The sequence below is a fragment of the Balearica regulorum genome, chromosome 1 (assembly GCF_011004875.1).
Source record: "Balearica regulorum gibbericeps isolate bBalReg1 chromosome 1, bBalReg1.pri, whole genome shotgun sequence".
Classification (NCBI taxonomy): Eukaryota; Metazoa; Chordata; class Aves; order Gruiformes; family Gruidae; genus Balearica; species Balearica regulorum.
In genome coordinates, this window is record NC_046184.1 from 53,976,516 (window position 1) to 53,996,547 (window position 20,032).

At 45.7% G+C, this 20,032-nt stretch overlaps 1 protein-coding gene across 1 annotated transcript; it reads left to right on the forward strand.

The window, feature by feature from the left end:
* Positions 1 to 530: 530 nt before the first annotated feature.
* Positions 531 to 19,325, forward strand: ERP27 (endoplasmic reticulum protein 27). Its single transcript, XM_075749849.1, has 7 exons — positions 531 to 714; positions 933 to 1,033; positions 3,853 to 3,990; positions 7,614 to 7,727; positions 10,702 to 10,827; positions 17,889 to 18,086; positions 18,795 to 19,325. The coding sequence occupies exons 1-7, from the start codon at positions 594 to 596 to the stop codon at positions 18,837 to 18,839; spliced, it is 843 nt and encodes a 280-aa protein (XP_075605964.1). The 5' UTR covers positions 531 to 593; the 3' UTR covers positions 18,840 to 19,325.
* The last annotated feature ends 707 nt before the right edge of the window (positions 19,326 to 20,032 follow it).

Below are 20,032 nucleotides of genomic sequence, written 5' to 3' on the forward strand. Positions count from 1 at the left end.
CAGAGCTGCTTCTTTCAGGGGTTTCATGAGTCCTTTGAAGCCCAAAGTCTGGCCTGTGATGGGGCTAGATTCCAGGGGCAGACAGCCACCCCACCCCACCCCCCCATCCTGGGTGCCAACTGAATGACCCCAGGGAGCTATAACATGGCCTTCTCATGTTTAATGGTTACCACAGCACCTGTTCGTCATAGCCAGAGCCAATGCAAGAGCTGCATGTCCCAGTGGCTGCCCCGCTGGCCAAGCACAAGGGAACATCAGCCTCTCTGGGGCCCAGCACTTGGAGAAGCGCAGTGGCTCCTTCCATATGGAGAATGTTCTTACCCAGCTGGGACACCTGGTCACACAGGTGCAGGGTAGCCGAGATGTCCGGTGCTGTGGGTGAGTATGTGCTGGTGGCAGTGTTGGTGAGGCTCTCCAAGGCTGGTGCCTGCACAGCAGGCAGGGACTCTCTCCTGGCCAGGCAGTTATCTCAGGAGCTGAAGATTTCGCTCTGGGCCAGCTGCTCCCTTCCCACTGCCCTTCCCACTTCTCACTGCGGGCCCCTGCAGCAGCTGACGTGTCTCTTGCCAAGGAGAGGACTGGAGCAAGGTGGCATGGTGAAGAGAGGACAAGCTGGCATCATGGACACCTCAGTCTTCCCGTGCCTCTTCATTCTCCTGCTCACCGGGGGCTCCCCAGCAGGGTGTGCTGGAGACAGTGGCTCTGCATCCCACAGTAAGTGAGCTTTCCTCCCGGCTCAGGGAAAAGGATGGGTCTGCTGTGGGGAGTTCTCTTTATGCTGGGTCACCTTACATAGACCGTACTGTGGAAGTATGTTGAGCTTGCAGGAGAGGTGTGTGGGTGGGCATGTAATGGGTGGGATTCTTGTGTGTGTGTTGGGGGAGCCTCTTTGAGCTGCTTTGTGTACCCTCTGTCTGACCTCTCCTCTCCAGGCACGGGCAGCACCGCAGAGAAACCTGTCCTGTTGAATGACATTGCAGATGCTGAAGCCTTTATCAGTGGTGCAGAGGTGGCGGTCATTGGATTCTTCCAGGTGTGTTCATAGCACCTCCCCTATGGGGGTGTGGGGCTGGAAATGGTGTAAACACCTTCCCGAGGCAGCTCCTGCTCCGGAGGGTGCAGGGGCTGTGACAGGCGTGTGGAAGGATTAGGTGACAGGCCCCAAGAAGAATGCAGGGAATTTGGTCTGTATGTAGAAAGGGAGATGGAGCAGAGGAGGAAGATGGAGGAGGTCATAGGAGCCCTGGAGCAGGAGAGAGTAGGGGAAGCAAAACAGGAACGTGGGTGGCAGAGAAACAGTGTTGCGGGGGGGTGAGTGGGAACATCAGTTGTTTGCTTTAGTCAGCAAAGACAGAGCAAGGCACTGCCTGCGTGATGGGGCTGAGGAAACCAGGGCTCAGGCACGAGCGCTGCTGCGGGTCCTCTGAAGTCCAAGATGGTTTGGGCTCAAGCTGCAACCTCTTTCCAGGGAGGATGTAGGCATGGTATCTCTGTCTTGCTGCTTCGTTTCCCAGAGTTGATACCCTTGGGATCTCTGTTCTCTGTGTCTAAACTCAGTTGAAATCAGCCAAAGGTGTTAGAGTGACTGATGGGTATGTGCCCCTTGCCCCCAAAATGACATGAATATTTTTCCTTAGCAAACAAGAAAAAAAATATTTATTGAGTTAGACCAGCATAAAAGAGGCCTCTTTGACAGGATTGTCATTACTTTTAAGGTCCCCAAATTGCACCTTTTCCCCCCTTTTCCTTGAGCTCTGCCCTGGGCTTCTGCTGCCCATGCACTGCCTCATGACTTCTGTCAGAGAAGACTTCAGCCTTTCAAAAACAACTCCTTTCCGCAAGCTCCTTCCTCGTCCTGCCCTGTGCCTGCGGCTGCAGGGCAGCCTAGGAAGGGTATCATGCAGCCCACTGCAGAGCGAGAACTGATGGTACTGCCTGTGCAGCGTGGGCAGCAACAAGTGTGTGAGTGCTGGAAGGCTTATACCCCAGGGGCCTTGCTAAGCACTGATCACAGAGCACCAGCTGCTTCGCCTTCAGTGCCTACAGGCATTCAGAGCTCCTCAGGGGTTGCTTTTGCAATGCTACAGCCCTGCAAACCATTGAGGCAATCTGCACACACAGAACGAAAGTGCTCAGACGCCTCCTTCCCCCAGGGCAGCTGGCTGGGTTTGTGGCAGGGCCACACTCGGGGCGCAGAGCCTCATGCCGAGCTGCGGTAAGGGACCGTGGCTTCTTGCCAGGCATAACCGCTGGTGTCTTGTGCCACTGCGGCCTCCCTCCCGCTGCAGGATTTCATTCATCAGAGTCGACAGGAGGCTGCTCCCATGCAGCACGCACAGTCCCAGGGCAGGGAGGGACGGTCATGCCGTCCTGCAGCGCGGGGACAGCCCCGGCTGCCAGGAGCACAGGGTAGCAGCCAGCGACGTGTCGGGGATTCAATGCCTGAAGCACGACAGGGCTGCATTTAAACAGTAGATAAAGACGTATGTGTGCCATGAGGGCTTGTCTTGGCCCTCTGCCTGAGAGTATATTCATCCAAATAATGTCCATGTTCTCTGTTTGCCATAAATTATTTCTCTGCTGCGGCCTTTCAATTCACTGCAGTACGCGGCTCAGCAAGCTCTCCGTATAATGAGCATGGCCTCCCTGACTGGGAACAGCATGCCATGATGGAAAAACAGCACACTGCTCCAGAAACCCACGTTTGAGAGAAAGGGTCATGCTTGGCCTGATTAAACCCCAGCTTTCCCAGGAATGCTCCAAAACCCAGTGAGGTTATTCCCACCCCAGGCTTTAGCACTCTCACCAGAGCCATGTTGATGTGCTGGCATTTCCAAAACAGGTCACGAGAGCTGTTTTTCTTTTGACTAAAGAAGGAATTTTGTTTTCCATTCTCTCTGGGCTCACAATCAGCTGAGCTGACGGTTCAAACCAAAAAGAAAAACAAACCAATTTCTAAGCAGAGACTGCATCTTGAGAATTTAAATCCAATAAGTAGAAGTATCAAAAGTACATCACTCAAAAGAAAGCTTGGGAATGTGCTTTAACATGGGCTAAGGCTGTAGCTAATGCTCTCGCTGCAAAAGAGAAAATGGACCTCCAATTACTGAGAAACTGCACATTTCTATTCTTTCATGTGTCTTCATTAGCTACTTTTTAAAGAATATATTTGTCACCTGTTTAAAAGGAACCAGGATAATGCTAATGCAAGGTGTTTAGAAATTGTAAAGCCCTGAGTCCGCAATCAAGGTTATCTTAAAAATTATGGGTTTATATATTTATTTTATATACACACACACATATATGTATGTGTATAGAGATGTGTGTGTGTATATATATATATGTGTATGTATATTTAAGCGTGCTACATCCAGATTCTGGGTTTCTCCCCTCCCTTTCAAGAGCCCTAGGACTTCGCATCATCACCATGTTAGCTGTTAGCATGGGAGAAAGAAGCGAGGTTTAAGAGAAAGGGAAGGTGAGATTCCCAGAGTGCCACAGCTCCCTGCTAGCTCTTGGCATCGCCGCCTGGTGACTTCCCCGATTTTGGGGGGGAGAGGTGGTTGGCGGGGCTAAGCGGGCACCTCTACATCATCCCGGCCACGCAAGCAAAGTGACAACGGGAGAGAAAGACGCTTTAGCCCGGTGCCCCTTGGGCTGCCCCCACCGCCGGGCCCTCTCCCCCCTCCCCCGGCGGCTCTGCCGGGCGGGCGGTAGGTGTCGCCCTCGCGCCGCCTGCGGGCGGGCGGTGTGTGTGTGGGGGGGGCTCTCCGCTCCTCACCCCCCCTTCACCCCCCCTTCCCCCCCCCCTTCCCCCCCCAACCTCTCTTCACCTTCCCTCTCCCACCGCAGGAACCGGAGAGCCCCGAAGTGTCCCAGTTTCGCCTGGCGGCCGGCCGGATCCCGGAGGTGCCTTTCGGCCTCAGCACCAGCCCCGCGGTCCTGTCCCGCTACGGCGTGGCGGCGAACACCATCACGCTTTTCCGCAGGGTGCGTGGGCTCCGCGGCGTGGGGCGGCGGGGGGGGTGGTGATGGGGAACCCACGGCGCCGCCGCTGCCGTGGCCGCAGGAGCCGGGGAGCTACGGGGCGTGAGCCGCAAAATTAACGCTCTCATTTAGGAGTTCTTTTGCCCACCGGTCACGGTAAAGAAGAAATTAAATCTTGAAGTAGTAATGATAAAGAGGATTAAAGCTGCTCATCTCTCCTTAGAGCAAGCAAGCCAAAACCCGCTTATCGTTGACAGTCACTCTGCCTGCCCACCTAAAAGCACATCTGTAGAGCTTCCTGCCCCAAAGAGGTCTTTTTTCATTTGCAGAGTGCCCCTCACTGAGACATGCAACATTTATTACACCTGATTGAGATTCTCCATTTTAAGATCGCCTGTGGATCTGGTCCAGCACCCAGTTCTTTGCGAAGAAAGATGTCTGTGTTTCTGTGATCTGCCTGGAGCTCAGTGTTACTTGGATGGGGTTCCCATGGTTTTGGAAAGGCTCCTGAGACACATGAAAAGCATCTAGAGGCCATGTTGCAATGGATCAACACAGCAGGCTTGATATCAAATCTTGCCAAGCGTCACTTAAGGCAGGCAAAGCTGTCTCCCTGGGTGCACAACTTTTCCATCGTCACTGAAAACAGATCCAGACTGGGTCTCTGCAGTTACAGATGCTCTGCCACCAGAAGAAATCCTAAACACTCTTTTCTGTCTCCTATACCATGGTTTGCAGAGTTATTCCATAAATATGCTTTGGGCATGGGCCCATTAAAAATGTTACTTGGCAGTTTCTCAGGGATGGATGCTATGCAAATTAAAATCTTTGTTGACTCCAGCTGTAAGTGCTGGTGCCTCACTGAATTTGAAGCTGTGTTTGCTGAAATTTAAGGAGATGATATTGGGAAGGGTTGTGTACTTGCTTCAAGAGTACCAACAAAGCTAAGAGCAAATATTCTACTGGTTATATCAACTTCCTCGTGTTGCCCCTTCTCACACAAGTGTGGCACTTGAAAACTGGGGAGAGAGATGTATCATAGGAGAGGGGCCCTAGGTAGTACAAGATGTCCTAAAAGCCCATGAAGTGTTGTGTCACCAGAGCTCTAAGCACATGGGGTGGTGGTAGGGGAACGGGGATACTCTACGTGTACTGGGGAAACTAAACGTGGCAGCTTAGCCAAGTTCTAGATCCAGGTTGTGCAAATATTGGACAAAGACTTTCTTTTCTTTCTTTCTTTCTTTCTTTCTTTCTTTCTTTCTTTCTTTCTCTTTCTTTCTTTCTTTCTTTCTTTCTTTCTTTCTTTCTTTCTTTCTTTCTTTCTTTCTTTCTTTCTTTCTTTCTTTCTTTCTTTCTTTCTTTCTTTCTTTCTTTCTTTCTTTCTTTCTTTCTTTCTTTCTTTCTTTCTTTCTTTCTTTCTTTCTTTCTTTCTTTCTTTCTTTCTTTCTTTCTTTCTTTCTTTCTCGTCAATTCTTGCACTGTGTTTACCACTGGTATTATCCAAATAATTCAAAGAGAATGATCTAAGAGTGAGCAATAGGTAGGCAGGTCCTTTTAATTAACCTTTTATTTGCTATGTACAGATGTTGCAGTTTGAAGCAACATCCATCTCAGTTTTGGTTCTTAGTCACGGTGTTTTTCTTCCAAAAAAATTGAAAAGATCCTTTATTTTTGCACTGTGGCAGATAGTGAGGATGACTGCATTGGGAGGGTGTTTGATAAAAGAAAGTGTCTGGATTGTTGGAATTTGGATTATATTATAACAAATAGTCTTTGTTCACAGTCCAGTTTTTGCAGCTGAACTCTTATTTAATAGGAAAAAAAAACCCAACCAAAAAACTAATACACTAGTCAGGTTCAAATGCGGTTGACAATTCACTTGACTAATTGTCAGTTTTTCTTAAATTAATTTATTCAGACACATTGTTTTTCCTTTTATTCTGTGCTGAATACTCTGTAGGAGGAAGGGGTCAGAGATAAAAAGGAAAAGAAAAAAGAACTGAGACAAGAGCTTGGAATCACATACTCATTTGAAAAATACAAAGATGTGTGACCAGGAGAGCAGTGAATCAGAGGCATAAACTCATTTTTTCTTTGCTTTTGCAGAGTATGAAACACTTATAATGCTTGGAAGTTTAAACCATAATTACAGTAGTAGGAGGGGTTGCTGTCAACTGGTGAGACTTCTTTGCATATAGTGGAGGGAAACTGATTTATTCTAGTGAGGAATCTGGCCTGATAGACCTAAAAAGAACATAATTAACAGATGCTAACAAGCTAATTATATGGAGTGATGAAGACATTTTGACTAGAGCTTCAACTATTAGATGCAGGCTATTTTCTAGCTTTATTTTTTAAAATTGTAAATGTTAAGCTCAGATTTAAGATGTTACTATCCCAAAATGTAAATCAGGTGTTTCCAGAAGCCCATGAAAGTCAAGAGAAGACTTTCTGTGGAGTCCGGGGTGCTTTAGATTGGTTCCCAAGGCCTGTCTGATCTCACCCGCCCAGGTGTTACACTGGCCTGACCTCATTTACTTTAGTAGAGCTGCCCTTTCATTTTATGCAGGAGCAAATCTGTGAGGGGAATCAGGCTGCACAGTCTGAAAAGCACCAGTTTGGGTTGCCAGACAGGGTGCTGTGGCCCCCTACCAGATCAAAGACCTTGCCAATGACCACAGAACAGCAAAAAGGGCTTTAGATGTCTGTACATGACTGGAAAAACTAACACAAGCACTTTCAGAGGTTGTACAGATGCAGAGAATAAAATCTGGGGTGTGCACGTGGACCTTGCCTCAGCTCTGAGAACCTCATTCAACATATGTATTAAAGGCCTTCAAATCCCAAACTTTGTTCCTATTGCATGTATAGGATCAACTCAGTCACATCCTGCGGTGGTACTGCACAGCAACTCCGCCCTTTTGGGTGGTTTAGCTATTATTCAATGGTTGCCTGCTTTTTCTCTGTTTACCAGGTCACGAAAACCTCAATAAAATCACATCATTTGGGTGGGAGGGTGAAGTGTGGGGAGATATGTGGCAGGATGGATTTTCCTCTAAAGCTAAAATGTGCTGGGCTTCATTTTTTTTTTCTTTTTTTTCTGCTGTACTGGAAGAAAAATTCCTCTTTTTATTGGAGAGATTTTCTGCTTGCACAATGTTTCCAGGAAACCCATACAGGCCCATGCCAATGTTTATTACTTGTAGAAGAAATAGAATGAGCAAATGAAGATTTTAAAAAGGGGCGTAAAGCCAAAATCGATGCAAGGAGTTAGACTATTTAATGGTCTCTCCCCACAACGCCTAGAATAGTTTATCAGCTAATCCTCCCTGTCTCCAGTGCATCAGGAGCGTATACTGTAGGGATGTCTGGAGTCCTCAGTGATTTCTGTTATGCCATGAGTTTGCCTTGTCCTTGGGAGACTGAAGGAGGGTGGAAGATCCTGATCTTGAAGTGCAGGCTGGTATCTGTAGGTTCTGGAGCTCCAGAAGTGGGGATTATGGGGAGAGAGGATGCCAATGTCCCAGGGGGTGGGTGTCTCCGTGAGTGGGCGCCATCAGGGTTTCTGGAGGAGGTACTGAGAGGAGAGGACAGCTGTGACTGTAGGTGTCTTTGCATGTCTTCAGGTAGACAATGACCGGAGGGATCTGGATATGAACAGCAAAGATGTTGATGCTGAGAAGATGACTCGTTTCATTCGGATGAATGAGCTCCGCCTGGTGACAGAGTACAACCCTGTGGTAAATACCAGCTCCCCACAGCCCTCACTCTGGCACTTGGCCTCCTCCTCATGGATGTCCTCTGGCCCAAGAGTTTGCACACCCAGCTGTGTGCAAGGGTTGTGGCAACGGTGTGGATGGGGTTGGGGAAGACACACAGGTCTTTGCTGCTACTCCATATAGGGACTGGAAGCAGATGCTGTGCTGGGGTGTGTGAGTATGGTGGGGAGAGGAAGGGGGGGCTTGGCAGTTCCTTTAGCCTTCCAGTAAATTTGGAATGTTGGTGGGTAAAGAGCTCCATTTCTTACCACTCTTGACAGCAGTGCCACTTCCTCCTGTGGACATTTGCTGTGTCGTACCATGCCTGCAGACCCTGCTCAGCCATGATCCCCTCTCTTTGGCTGAGAAGCCTTGAGAAACATGGAAACTTGAATGACTTACTCCCAAAAGGCAAGCTCTTCTTCATTATTCAGCACATAGGGTTTGACATAAGCCTGGCTGTTTGAAGGCATATTCAAGAGCCAGTTGGAAACTTCCCAACCAAATTTTTCCCATCCCTTCTATCCCTTACTCCAGAATTCATCAGCTCAAGAAAAAAATTAATATATAGGATGCTTCCATGTTGGCCATCTTCATTAACTCACCCAGCTGACTGGCAGTCACTTGTTCCCAGTGCTCCTCTCCCTTATAGAGGGTGACTATGGATTTAGGATCTCCTGAAATTTCAGCAGTTCACTGGGCTTGTTGCTGTGGAGCCAATGGGTCTTTGAAGCCCTAGTGGCCACAAGGCTGAGACTTTGTCATTGCCAATGGGCTCTTCTGTGGACTTCTGAATAGTTACAGCAGTGCTGACGAGGCTCAATTTAATCAAAGGAGAATGGTCCAACCTGTTTCAAAGCTATTCCTTCTCAAACCAATGCCAAGGATCAGCTAAGAGGGCTGACATATTTACCAGCTCAAGTGCAGCCTGTCAGTAGAGAGAGCATTTTGTTTTGAAGCGCAACATTTTGTTTCCAGAGTGAAATACTGTAGAAGTTCTGTGATGTTGGTTTTTTTTTAAAGAAAAAAAAAATTTGGTTTGTTTTTTTTATCTTGATAAGGGATGTGAAAAAAAACATTTCAAAATCACAGAATATTTCTGGGGACAGAAAATCTATATCCTGCCCCTCTGTCCTTACAGCCCTTTGAGAGCACCCAAGTCACATCAGCGGGTATATTCTTTTTATCTTTATAAACACCCAGGCCTTCTGAACCCTTGGAGCCTCTACTGCATCTTTTGGCAATTCATTAGATTGTGGCTCTTTCTTCATGTGTTTCTGCTGATGCTTTGGGCTCTTGCTCCATAGCGTCCTGTTCGGCAGCCAGGCTGTCTCCCTGACCGAGAAGTCCTGAGCTGTTCAGCTGATCCCCTCCACCCTGACTGGCAGTAGAAATGTTGTTCCAATTTTTTTTCCAGACACTCTGGAGTCCTATCAAGGTGCTGCAATTAACAGTGCCTCCTGCAGTCCTCAGCCCAAAGCCCTCCCAGCTCCACTAAGGTAGCTTGTTTTTTTGTAAATATTTATTACCAGTGCATATGCTGTTTACATCTAAGAATGCTGCTGGTCAGCAGAGGCTGGGGTCACGCGGATCACACTGAGTGCTGCCAAAAGTTTCTCTCCCCATCCTGGGGCCCTTACTGTTTCTCCCACATCCTTCAGGCATTGTTAGGCAATGCTTACCCTGTGGGCTTTCCAGAAGAGTCAGATGTGACCTGGCCATGTTGATGAGCTCTGCTGATCGCTCTTGCACAAGGTTTGCGTGGACAGGCACATCTTTGTGTGGAGCCGCAGGAGGAACTGCTGCTCCAGCCTTGCGCATTCTCAGCTCAGCCTTGTTGTGGCCCTTGGTGCTGGCTGGCTTCACCTTCACCTTCAGCCTTGTCCTCTCCCATGAGGTCTTCTAATGCTCTCCAGCCTTGGTTTGCATCCCCTCTACTCTACCCTTCCCCATCTGCACACCACCAGAGAAGTGAAAGGGTAGAAAATGGCTGATAAATATTACGCTAACAGCAGAGTCCTGGCTGCCAAAAACTAGATGCTTTGCAGTGCACAGCCCTTGCCAGCATGAACTCCCTGACCCCTTCCTTATTATTCCTGGAGCGTGTGGAAACTTTCTTCTCCCTCTGGCAGGGAGCTGCCCAGTCTGCACCTCCGTGGTTTCAGTGGCATGGGGGGGAGGCAGCAGGTCTGGCCCGGCTGCTGTTTAGTTTGAAGGAGAGGCTGCAGGGCTGCGGGAAGTGGGCAGGAGGAGAAGTGAGATGACGAGTGAATGAGTGAGTTGAGTGAGTGCCTGGAGATGGTCCTTTCCTCACAGAGGGCCAGTGTGTGCTGCCCGCTTGGCCCTTGCCCAGGGGACAAGGGACAGCTGGCTCCAGGTCTTCTCCCACTGTGGGACTGCAGAGGCAATTTTAACCCTCAGCACTCTGCAATGCCCAGGCCCTGGGGTTGCTGAAACTCTGAACTCATCCCCATCCTGCACACAGCATAACGCTAAAGAAAGGAAGTAGGGGGAGGCATCAACCGACACCACAAATCCTTCCCACATTTTTGCTCCCATTTCAGCCAGATGCTGGACCTCTGTGATTCAGGGCCCCCTTACATTCAGTGTTTGCTGGCCTTCCCTCTCCACTTCTTTGCCCCTCTAGACTTCAGCTTTCTGTATCCAGGCAGCCCCCCTGCCTAGTTGCTGACTATCCTGAGGCCAGTGATGAACCCTTGTGGTCTTCAGACTCTTGTCTCCAGAATAAGCAAAGCCAGGATGTTAAGTGCTTCCACAAAGAACCCAGATTGGATCCCTCCTGCTTTAAAGGAAGCTTGTGAGGTTGATTTGCAAAGAAATCCCAACTGAGATGTGAGAATTGATGTCCCTCTGGCAGCGCATCCAATGCAGATTGAATGTTCTCAATCTCCTTTTCTGTGTGTGTTTCTGTCTGTGGTGGTTGTGTTTTCGGCAGACAGCAATAGGTGTGATGCAGAGTTCGCTCCAGCTTCACCTCCTCCTGATCACAGACAAGATGTCTCCAAAGTACCCCGAGCGAATGCGCAGATATCGGGCGGCAGCGGAGCTCTTCAAGGGGAAGGTAAGTCCAAACAGAAAGGAAGAGGAGCCATTAGGGAGAAAAAAAGGAGAACAGTGGTTTCTTCTGTGGATGGGGAGGGTGTTATCTCCTTCTGTGTGCATTAGGGAGCAAAGGCCAAGTGGCAAGAAAAGAGGATTAGCTGGATAGTTAAGCGGAGGGGTTGGATCTGTTCACCTTTAGCCACTTTGCCTCCTTGCGGGGAAAATATCCTCTATATCCCACTCCTCTGCTCTCTCAGTGGGACATTATGTACTTCCTTGCTTCTGGTCCAGTTTTGTTTGCTCGCACTGGGAGATGACAAACAGCTGCTGCACTTCAGTCTGGCGATGGTTGCATTCCACTGGTGTGAGAGGTGATTTTGTATATACAGCCTGCAAGATGCCAAGGAGCATTATATAAGTGACCGGACAGCAATTAATATCGTGGTGCTTCTTAACCCTTAGCCTTCTGGTTGGATCCTGAGGAAATGGTTGTTTTAATGGAGTTGCAGATGGGTTTGTTGGATTTCCCACACAAAGGTGATGGGATAGATGGGATATTTCAGAGAAATTTCGCCTGGTTCCCACCCCTCTGTGGGCAAAGCTTCCCAAGTAGTAAATCATCCCATGGCTGATTCTCTGCCAGCAGCTGGATTACAGGGGAATTTATGTCTGGAGAACAGAGGAAGGAACTGGCAAGCAAAGGAGGATTGAAAGCAACAGGAAGGCATTTGGGGCAAGGGAGAACAGCAGATGGGGGGGGGGGGGGGGCAGAAGATCACAGCAGCAGGGAAGGCTGAGCTGAGAGGCAGTGGAAGAGATCTTCCTAGGAGAATTGTGGAGCTGGAAAGAGTTGGGGTTTGAGAACAAGAACAATTGCATACCCCTGTTTGTGGTACTGAAGAGGCAGATTAAAAATCACGTATGTCCTCATCTTCAAATGGAAGGGCCACCTCAGAACCATGCACCCTCGAAAGTCTTGAGACTTGTTTATGGCAGGACTACTTTGGACCTTGCCATCTGTCCCGCCCATTAGCAACAGACCAGGCAGAAACCAGGCATCAAAATCAAAAGGTGTCTTCAAAAGTGTTTTGCTTTGATGAATGCATAGTGATAAAAGAAAACTCACTTATCTGAAAAATTCCAGCTGTTTCATGTGAAATGTGTGTTATAGTGACACCATCATCACTGTCTTCCACGAGCAGCAGAGTCTGATACAGGTCTTCCCTAAGCAGATAGCTCTAACGCAGCACATTACTGCTTAGCGTCACTGTCCTTTGCTGCTGCAGCTGCAACTAGTTTTCTCTTCATGTGACATGCCTAGATCTGGAAAAAATGTGAATAATTTTCCTAGAAATACTTCACAAAACATTGGATAAAATGTTGTACTGATGTCCAGATAATTTATGAATTGCCAACAAGCCAAATGTGATTTTTTTTTTATTCGTGCAGGCAAGTTTCCCACCGAATTGGCCTAGAAGTTTGCCAGAGTAAAATACAGAGATTAAAGATGTGGAGATTTGACTAATTCTTTCCACTTTACTGCAGTGGCACTGCAGGACACATAGATGAAGGGACTTAGAGTCTAATAATTTGTTTTTCCTAAAGGAGTGGCACTCTAGGGAGTAAATTATGATTTGGACTGTCGTCTTACAAAGCAGTAAGAGAAAGCTAGGATCCCTCTGTTTGGTTCTTAGATCTGGATGCTAAGGAGTAAGCAGAGCGATATGCCCACTTAAGTTTGTCTCCATTGCTCTGCCATGCAGAAAGACATGAATTAGTTTGGGTATCAGAAGCAGCCACTGCACAATATCATGGAAATTTCTGCTGGCTAATTTTCCTAAGAAGTGGAGTTACCAAGTTAACTCAGGTTTACTTCCAAACAAGTAAAGTATTGAGTAGATTTTGCCTCTTTGCAGCTCGCAGATTATCTGTGAATAAATGCAAGATTCTTGACTTGAGTTTTATTCAGGATTACCAGTGAATAATTCATAGCCTGTGGGCTAGTGGTGAAAGGCTTGTTTGTGCTGCAGGGTTAGCGCTGTCAGTGGTTTGAGCAAGGAATCATTGCTGTGCAGTGGAGAGGTGTTCAGGCTCCCCGTGAGCATGTATCACTGCATCCAGCAGTGCTTCACGATGACTGCAGAGTGCCGGAACAGAGTGAGGAGACTCGGTGAGCGTTGCATCTTCTCCACAATGCCAGTGCAGAATACAAACAGAGCCTCGAGAGGGTTCCCAAGCAGGAGAAGGGCTACCGATCCTTTCACGCATCTCTGCTGCACTCTGAGGGAAGAGGAGTCCTTCTCATTGTCATCACCAGCTGGAGGAGGAAGAGAAACTTGTTGCTTGGATTGATGGTGAGATGAAGAGGAACTGCTGCTGCTGAGTGGCTGGCCTCAAAGAGTGAAGAAAATCATAGAATCATTTAGGTTGGAAAAGATCCTTAAGATCATCGAGTCCAACCGTTAATGGATCATGAGGAGGTGATTCACCTGCCAGTTCCTGGATTATGGTCCCTTCATCTCTGGTTTGTAATCTTTCCATTTTTGCCTGAGAGGAAGCTGAGATTTTCAGCTGAAGGATCCATGAGGATGTATGGTGAGGACCATTATTTGAAAATAGCTTGAACTGTACCCTGAGCAGCAGTGAGTGTCTGAAGGCAATCTAGATTATTCTAGATTTTATCGTGGAACCTGGGGACTATAAAATGATGGAGAGGAAAATGCAAATGTTAGATGATGCTAAACCAGCAAGAGCTGACAAGAATAAAAAGAAATATGGTACTTTTCTAGCAGACTTTGAGAAACAGTTGTGGGTGGATAACAGTGAACAGAGCTCAGAGCACTGCAGCTGCAGGAGTGAATCCACCAGTCGTCTTGGAAGGATCCCACTGCAATCAAAATATGTGCTTATTTGAGAAAGTACTGCCAAGAGTCCAGGCTTTCTACTGGAAAGGAAATGTCAGGGTTTGCATTGCTGAGCCAAACTAGCATAAGCATCTTCAGTTTTATTTCCACAGTATCAGAGTATAACATGACAATTACAGCTGGTGTTCCTTATGGGTGTTTGATGGAGTTTCAATAAGGTGATGTTTGGAATAATAAAAGCAGCTTTTGCTGCAACTGATATAACTGGTTTACAATTTCAAAATGATTTGGGTAGATATGTTTGCAAAGTCCCTTTTAATTTATATGTAGGCCCATTTAGAAATGGGTTCTGAGAAAATCCTGATAGTCCTTCAGGAGTTCTTCCATGAAAACGAAAGGATGGTGCCCTTTCTTTTGCAGATAGTCATTCATACACTTTTTATTTTTCTTGTCAGACGTTGATGGCTCCAGAACTGAAAGAGATAATATTTAGAGATGCCTCTTTTAGCCATAAACAGGGGAACCTGTAAATACAGGTTGTCTATATCACGTAACAGTATCTGCGATAAAATTGTTTTTGTAGCTTGCTTTTTTTTTTAATTCATGACTAATGTTTTCATTTTGCTTTGATGTACTGTGTAAGCTGTGCAAGAAATTACTCAAGTTGGATATTTACTTCAGAATTGGATCTTTTTGCTTATACAGTCTCCTCAAAGAATGAAGGTTGCAGCTCTATCAAGTTCAAAGTCAAACACTGGATGTGAGGCTTGATCATCCTTCCTGTTTGTCTTCCTTAGAGGAAAAACTAAGCAACATCAAATTGGTTTCTACCATTGCAGTACTATTTTCAATTAACGTTAATTCCTTGGGCAATAACATCATTCTGTATCTTAGTATTTACCAAGAACTCAATGTTCTAAAAGCACTGGGCTAGGAATCAAGTTGTGAAGACACCAAGACAGCACCAGTGTACAAAATTTTCTGAAAGAGAGCTTATTGCAGGTGACAGTGCAAAGATAATATTAAACTGTATTCTGTGTTCTTGGAGTATGATGTGTGGAGGGGAGAATTTTTGTCAGCAGTTCCTCATCCATGCAAGAGATCCTTCACTGCCTCCAGCAGCAGACCTCTGAACACAGGCAAGAATATTGTTACAAGATGAAAGAATTTAATGGAAATTGTTTCAGAATGAAATAAACAGCTATTGTACAGCATAGTATAAAATAGAAAATGAAATTTCTGTTTTGGATGGAACTACCTGGTTTTTAGTAGTGATGTGAGAGTTGGCATCATAAGTGGGATTTGTTTTGGCTAATTATAGCTTTGGTAAGTCATCTGAGATAAGGCTTTAGGCTCTTTTCAGCACTGGTAGAGAACAACAGACATGTCCTTCCTCCCCTTCTAAAATAAGTGGAATCAAGTGCCATTTATTGTACAGGTTGCCAAGATGACTGGCTGAGGCAAACTTAAGATCTAGATGGCAGAAGTTAGGCAAAGTGAATCTTGTCTCATGGTCAGTATAATTTTCCATGGTCACTGCATTCATTCTCTATGATTAGAGCAGTCTGGGAATCTCTGAACAAAATAAATTCCTCATGAGAAAATGCCAGTTCCACCAGGTAGCATCTATCCTGGAAACGTCCCCATTGAGAAACCTGCTTGGTTTCCAGCTGATGAGACCAGACTTCTAGTACTTGTGGTCTCAGTACCAGCACACCTTACAGACTGCCTCACAGTTGTGACTTTGAGGCCACCCTGGCCTTGGCAGGACCCCTGGAGCACATCAGCGTAGGATGAACGGCCTGTCCTTTTGCTGAGGGAGGATTCACCCCATGTCACAGCACCTACCGGGAACGCATCATTCTAAAACGCATGTGATATAGGCATTATCTTATTGTCTTGTCTTCTTTGGAGCGACAGTGGACAAATGCAATTGCCGTCTCTCCTGTATTTTTGGAATATCAGAGGGGAAGGAAACTTTTGCTTTAATTTGTCACCCTGTAACTCTGTGAGCCAAATGTGAGTCATTAGAGAGGTCCAAGTCAGGAACTGTGAATGATGATATCTCAGCCGTTCTAGCTGAGGGACCACTTGTTTGTGTGTTTTCGTTTTCTTCTGTAAGGAAGAAGGTGCTTGGAGTTTTAAACCCCAACATTTTTATTCTTACTCTATTCTTTGTATTCATGGATAAAATGTGTACGGCTTTTTAGTTTTGGGATTTTTAACAAAGGCTGGAAGCTTGATAAAGTGAAGAGTGATGACTACCATTTATTTATATTACCATGTTAAAATTCTATTGATCTGTTTTAAAGGTGGGGGAGACTTTCTATAGAAAGCGACAACATTTAACAACCTAGATATTCTAAATGCTTTTTTAAAATTAACTTATTGTTTAACATTTGATTAAAAAACCATTGTTGTCTAGTGAATCTTTCACAGAGAAAACCAAAAGCTGTTGAATGAACTGGTGAAAATGTGATACCATTTCCTATACCAACTCTCTGAAAGTGCTCTTCTCTGACACTGGCCTCTGTTTCCAGCTTGCTAGTTAGAAGGAGATTCCTAAAACAAGTATTTCTGCTCCAGCTGAAAGCGTCTTAGATCAGGTCCTTAGACCTGTGACCCTTAGATTTGTGACCCTTCTTAGCTTGGTGTTTTATCCTGCAAAAGGATGAATTTAGCACTCCGGGAGAAGTTCCCCACAACCTGTCTGCTCACTAGCTTGTTGCCCTTGGGGCACAGTTGAATTTTGGAAGAGAAATTGCATGTGATAAATATCATATAACCAGTGAAAGTGTTGTTCTTGTTTCTGTATCACAGTGATTAACTGCAGTTAAACCTTACGCTAGTCTAACTATCCTTCCTTCCCATAGGCTGTTGCCTAGGAAAATTTCCAGATATATTTGGTTTTTTATAGAACATAAATTTAATAAAGAATTTGAGATTTACCAAGTTTATTTTTAGAGAAGAAAAAACTTTTGAACTAACTTGAGTGTTCTTGGTTGAAAAGAAAGAAAAACATGAGTCAGCCTGGGAACTGGGCACGTCATCTTCACATTGCATTACTTTTCTTTTTTTAAACTCTTCTTTTTTCTTGCATATGTTAAGTCATATCCATGTCCATAGATACATTGAATATGCTAGGGCCAGTAGACTGCACAGGATAAAGAGAAGATAAAATGACATGTTACCTGCATATTTGCTTCGTTGACTTGGATGTCACTTGCGAAGGGATTCTATTTAATCAGGTCACTGATTAAATTGTTCAATTGCCATATTTATTTTCTGTTGTAAAATTTATACATAATGTTTGTATTTAGTATTAATAGATAATTTAACAAAGATTTTTGAGATAGCTGTATATTTTATTAATAATCTTTCAGATTCCAAAATTTTAAATTTGTGCTGCACCTGTAAGATGTCCATTGAAACTTACTCTTAAAATAAAGTCATGGAGTTGGTCACCAATTCTGATAAATCCGTGCTAGTGAATCATCCCGGCAGAATCCTAATCCTTGGCTTGATCTTACTCTCCAAGACTATTCAGGAATCCAGGTCATTCTCATCCTGGTTTATTCACTGTTTGGCCTCTCTCCCCAGGTCTGAGCTGGGCTGTTGCCAACAACTCCTGTTTCCCAAATGATTGTGTCTTCATTTCTATTCACTGCAGCTCACTTAAATATGCCCTTTGTATTTGGTACTCTCATGTTCTTATCCTTCCAGGCTCCTGTTGCCCTGTGCTTCACTCCCACATTCTTGCAATTGAGTTCGATTCTCCACACACCAAAACACCTTTTTACTCTGCCACTCTGGGTCTTGCATAGATGTGAGCATCTTATTCAAATAACATGCAAATAGAGGAGTCAGCTTCTTTTACACGTGCCACTAAAATAAAAGACATCTTGTTTCCTCATCTATTAAGAGAATAGCAGTGGAGACTGGCTTCCTGCCATACTGTAGATATATTTTTAGAGAAGGTGAAAGAAGACATTTTGTTTGGTAGTGTAAGTGTGGACTTCATAAAATACAGAAAAATGCACTGCATGGTGCAGTTAGATAGTGGCAGAGGAAAATGTTGTCCTAACACAATATGGTAGGTTTTCTCTAACTCTTTATAAAAATATCACTGTTAATCTTCATATGATCACTGTTTGGGGATCTCTTCTCCCTCTCAGCTTCTGTTGTGCTCATGTTTCCTCTCCTGTTTCCATCACAGATTCTCTTTATCCTGGTAGACAGCAATTTGAAGAGCAATGAACGAACAGTGTCATTCTTCAAACTGAAGAAGTCCCAGCTACCAGCTCTGGCTATATTCCATGCACCAGATGAGGAGCAGGATGTGTTGACTCTGGATGAAGTCTCTGTTGAGCGTGTACAGGACTTCTGTAATCGTTTCTTACAAAGAATGCAGAAGGTAAAGGGGGACTCCTGTAGTCTACAGGAAGCTGGGATCTTGTAGGATGATGCTGTTTCTCACAAGGCTCTTGAAGAAGATGACTTCAGTTCCCTGAACTCCTTCCCACCCCTGCCACATCCTCTCTCATTTTTATTTGCACCTGAACATCAGAAAAGCATTAGATCTAGAGCAGAGTAGAGATTAATGTCTTTGTAGAGTCTCTGACCTCTGCCTCCTAGTCTACAGCAAGAAGACTTCACTGATCTCTGCAACTCTATGAAGGTCTCAGTAAGGCCTCTGTTTTCTGGGAACAGCAGCTGGGGAGACAGAGTGAAGGGTGCTTTTGGACACTGAAAATGGGGGTGGTGGATGGCAAGCACATAAGAGAGGATCAGAGAGACAGTGGCATGGATAGGAAGGAAATCTATCAAGAAGGCCACAGAACAGAGTAGACAGACAAGGGTTCAGGACTCTACCAGAGGTCTCTGCTGGGAGAGAGACAATTTAATCTCCAAGTTCATTCAGTGTGAAGCGTTCTCTGTCTGTGCTATCTTCCTATAGCACAGAGGCATTGTGTGTTAGGACCCCGTGTTGTGCAATTGAAATGAGATAGGGCAGTGGCATAGACAGCAGAGGGAGGCATTTAAATTGGTTTGTTTCCTTTTATTACTATGCTGAGAAACTGAGCAACATCAAAACTGATTTCATGCCTCTAATGTGTTTTAGAAAGAAGACGAACCTGAGGAGAAGGCCTTCAATGAGGAACTCTGATTCTTTCTCAGCCAGCAGGATGACTGTGCCCAGAGTCATCTGTTTCTGGTGTATGAATTGCTCACTGAGCTCCACAGCTCAGGAATTCCTCAGATAGTAGGATTAAAGGGCCAAGTCGGTCATGGATTCCCATCTCCATACTATGTACATATATGCTGTCTGTCCTCTCTAGGAATCTCTTCTCCCGTCTCATTTGTTTGCTCCAGCTCTCTTTTCTCAGTATTCCAGGAGCTCTGGTATTGCCCTACACTGTGTCCTTCCATGCCACCTCTGTTGGAGCAAAGGGTGATACAGCAAAATGGCAATATCAGAAATAAAGCTTGTAGTTCCCAAAGATCTTTTCCCCTCATTCTCCTTGCTTTTGGTGCCATGCTGGGATCCACTGTCAGCCTGTTCTGACACTAGGAACAGATTGATTGCTTGAGGTTGTTTGAATGAACTTTTCCATTTATTTTACTAAATAAAGCAGAAAATGAATAGCCTGAATTTTTATGCAAATATGTGATTTCCCACTCCCCATGTCTTTCACTTAAGGACAAAGCCTGTGTATTTCTGAGTAAGTAAGCTCAAAAATCTCCTTTCTCTGAATTTAACCAGACTTGCAATGCCTAACCAGTCAGATTGGTGGCTAAGAATCATCCCCCATGGCACTGGACCCTTCATCAACAGATACTTCCACCAGGGTGAGAGATTTCTGTGAAGGTTTGGGATCAGAACAGCACTGGGTACAGCAGCTCTGAGCTGGTGCAGCAAAAATGAATGAGCCTAAGATGCAGATCGAGGCTAAGAGGAATGGGAGCCATGGCAGAAGGGCAGTAGAAAGTTGCATTGCAAGATAGGGGATATCTCCACACTGCAATAGATAGAAAGGCTGATGTCTGTATATTGACCTCAGACATCCCTCAGAGATCCCAGTGCTGGCGTACAGGGGATGGGGACTTTGCAGGCGAGGCATATGAGCCATCCCTGTTCTGCTGTACTAGATGCTTGCAGTAGGCTTGCCTCATACTTGGCTCAGCATCCTTTGGCATGAAGTATGGATGCTCCTGTCAAACAGTGACTGCATTGTCTCTCAGGGCTTGAGATACTTGGCTTGGGACAGGGAGCCTAAGAGGCATAGAACTGAGAAACCTCAGCCCTTTCTCAGAGATTAGCCTAAGGCGAAGAACTGGGAATAGAAAGAAGTTGTTCTT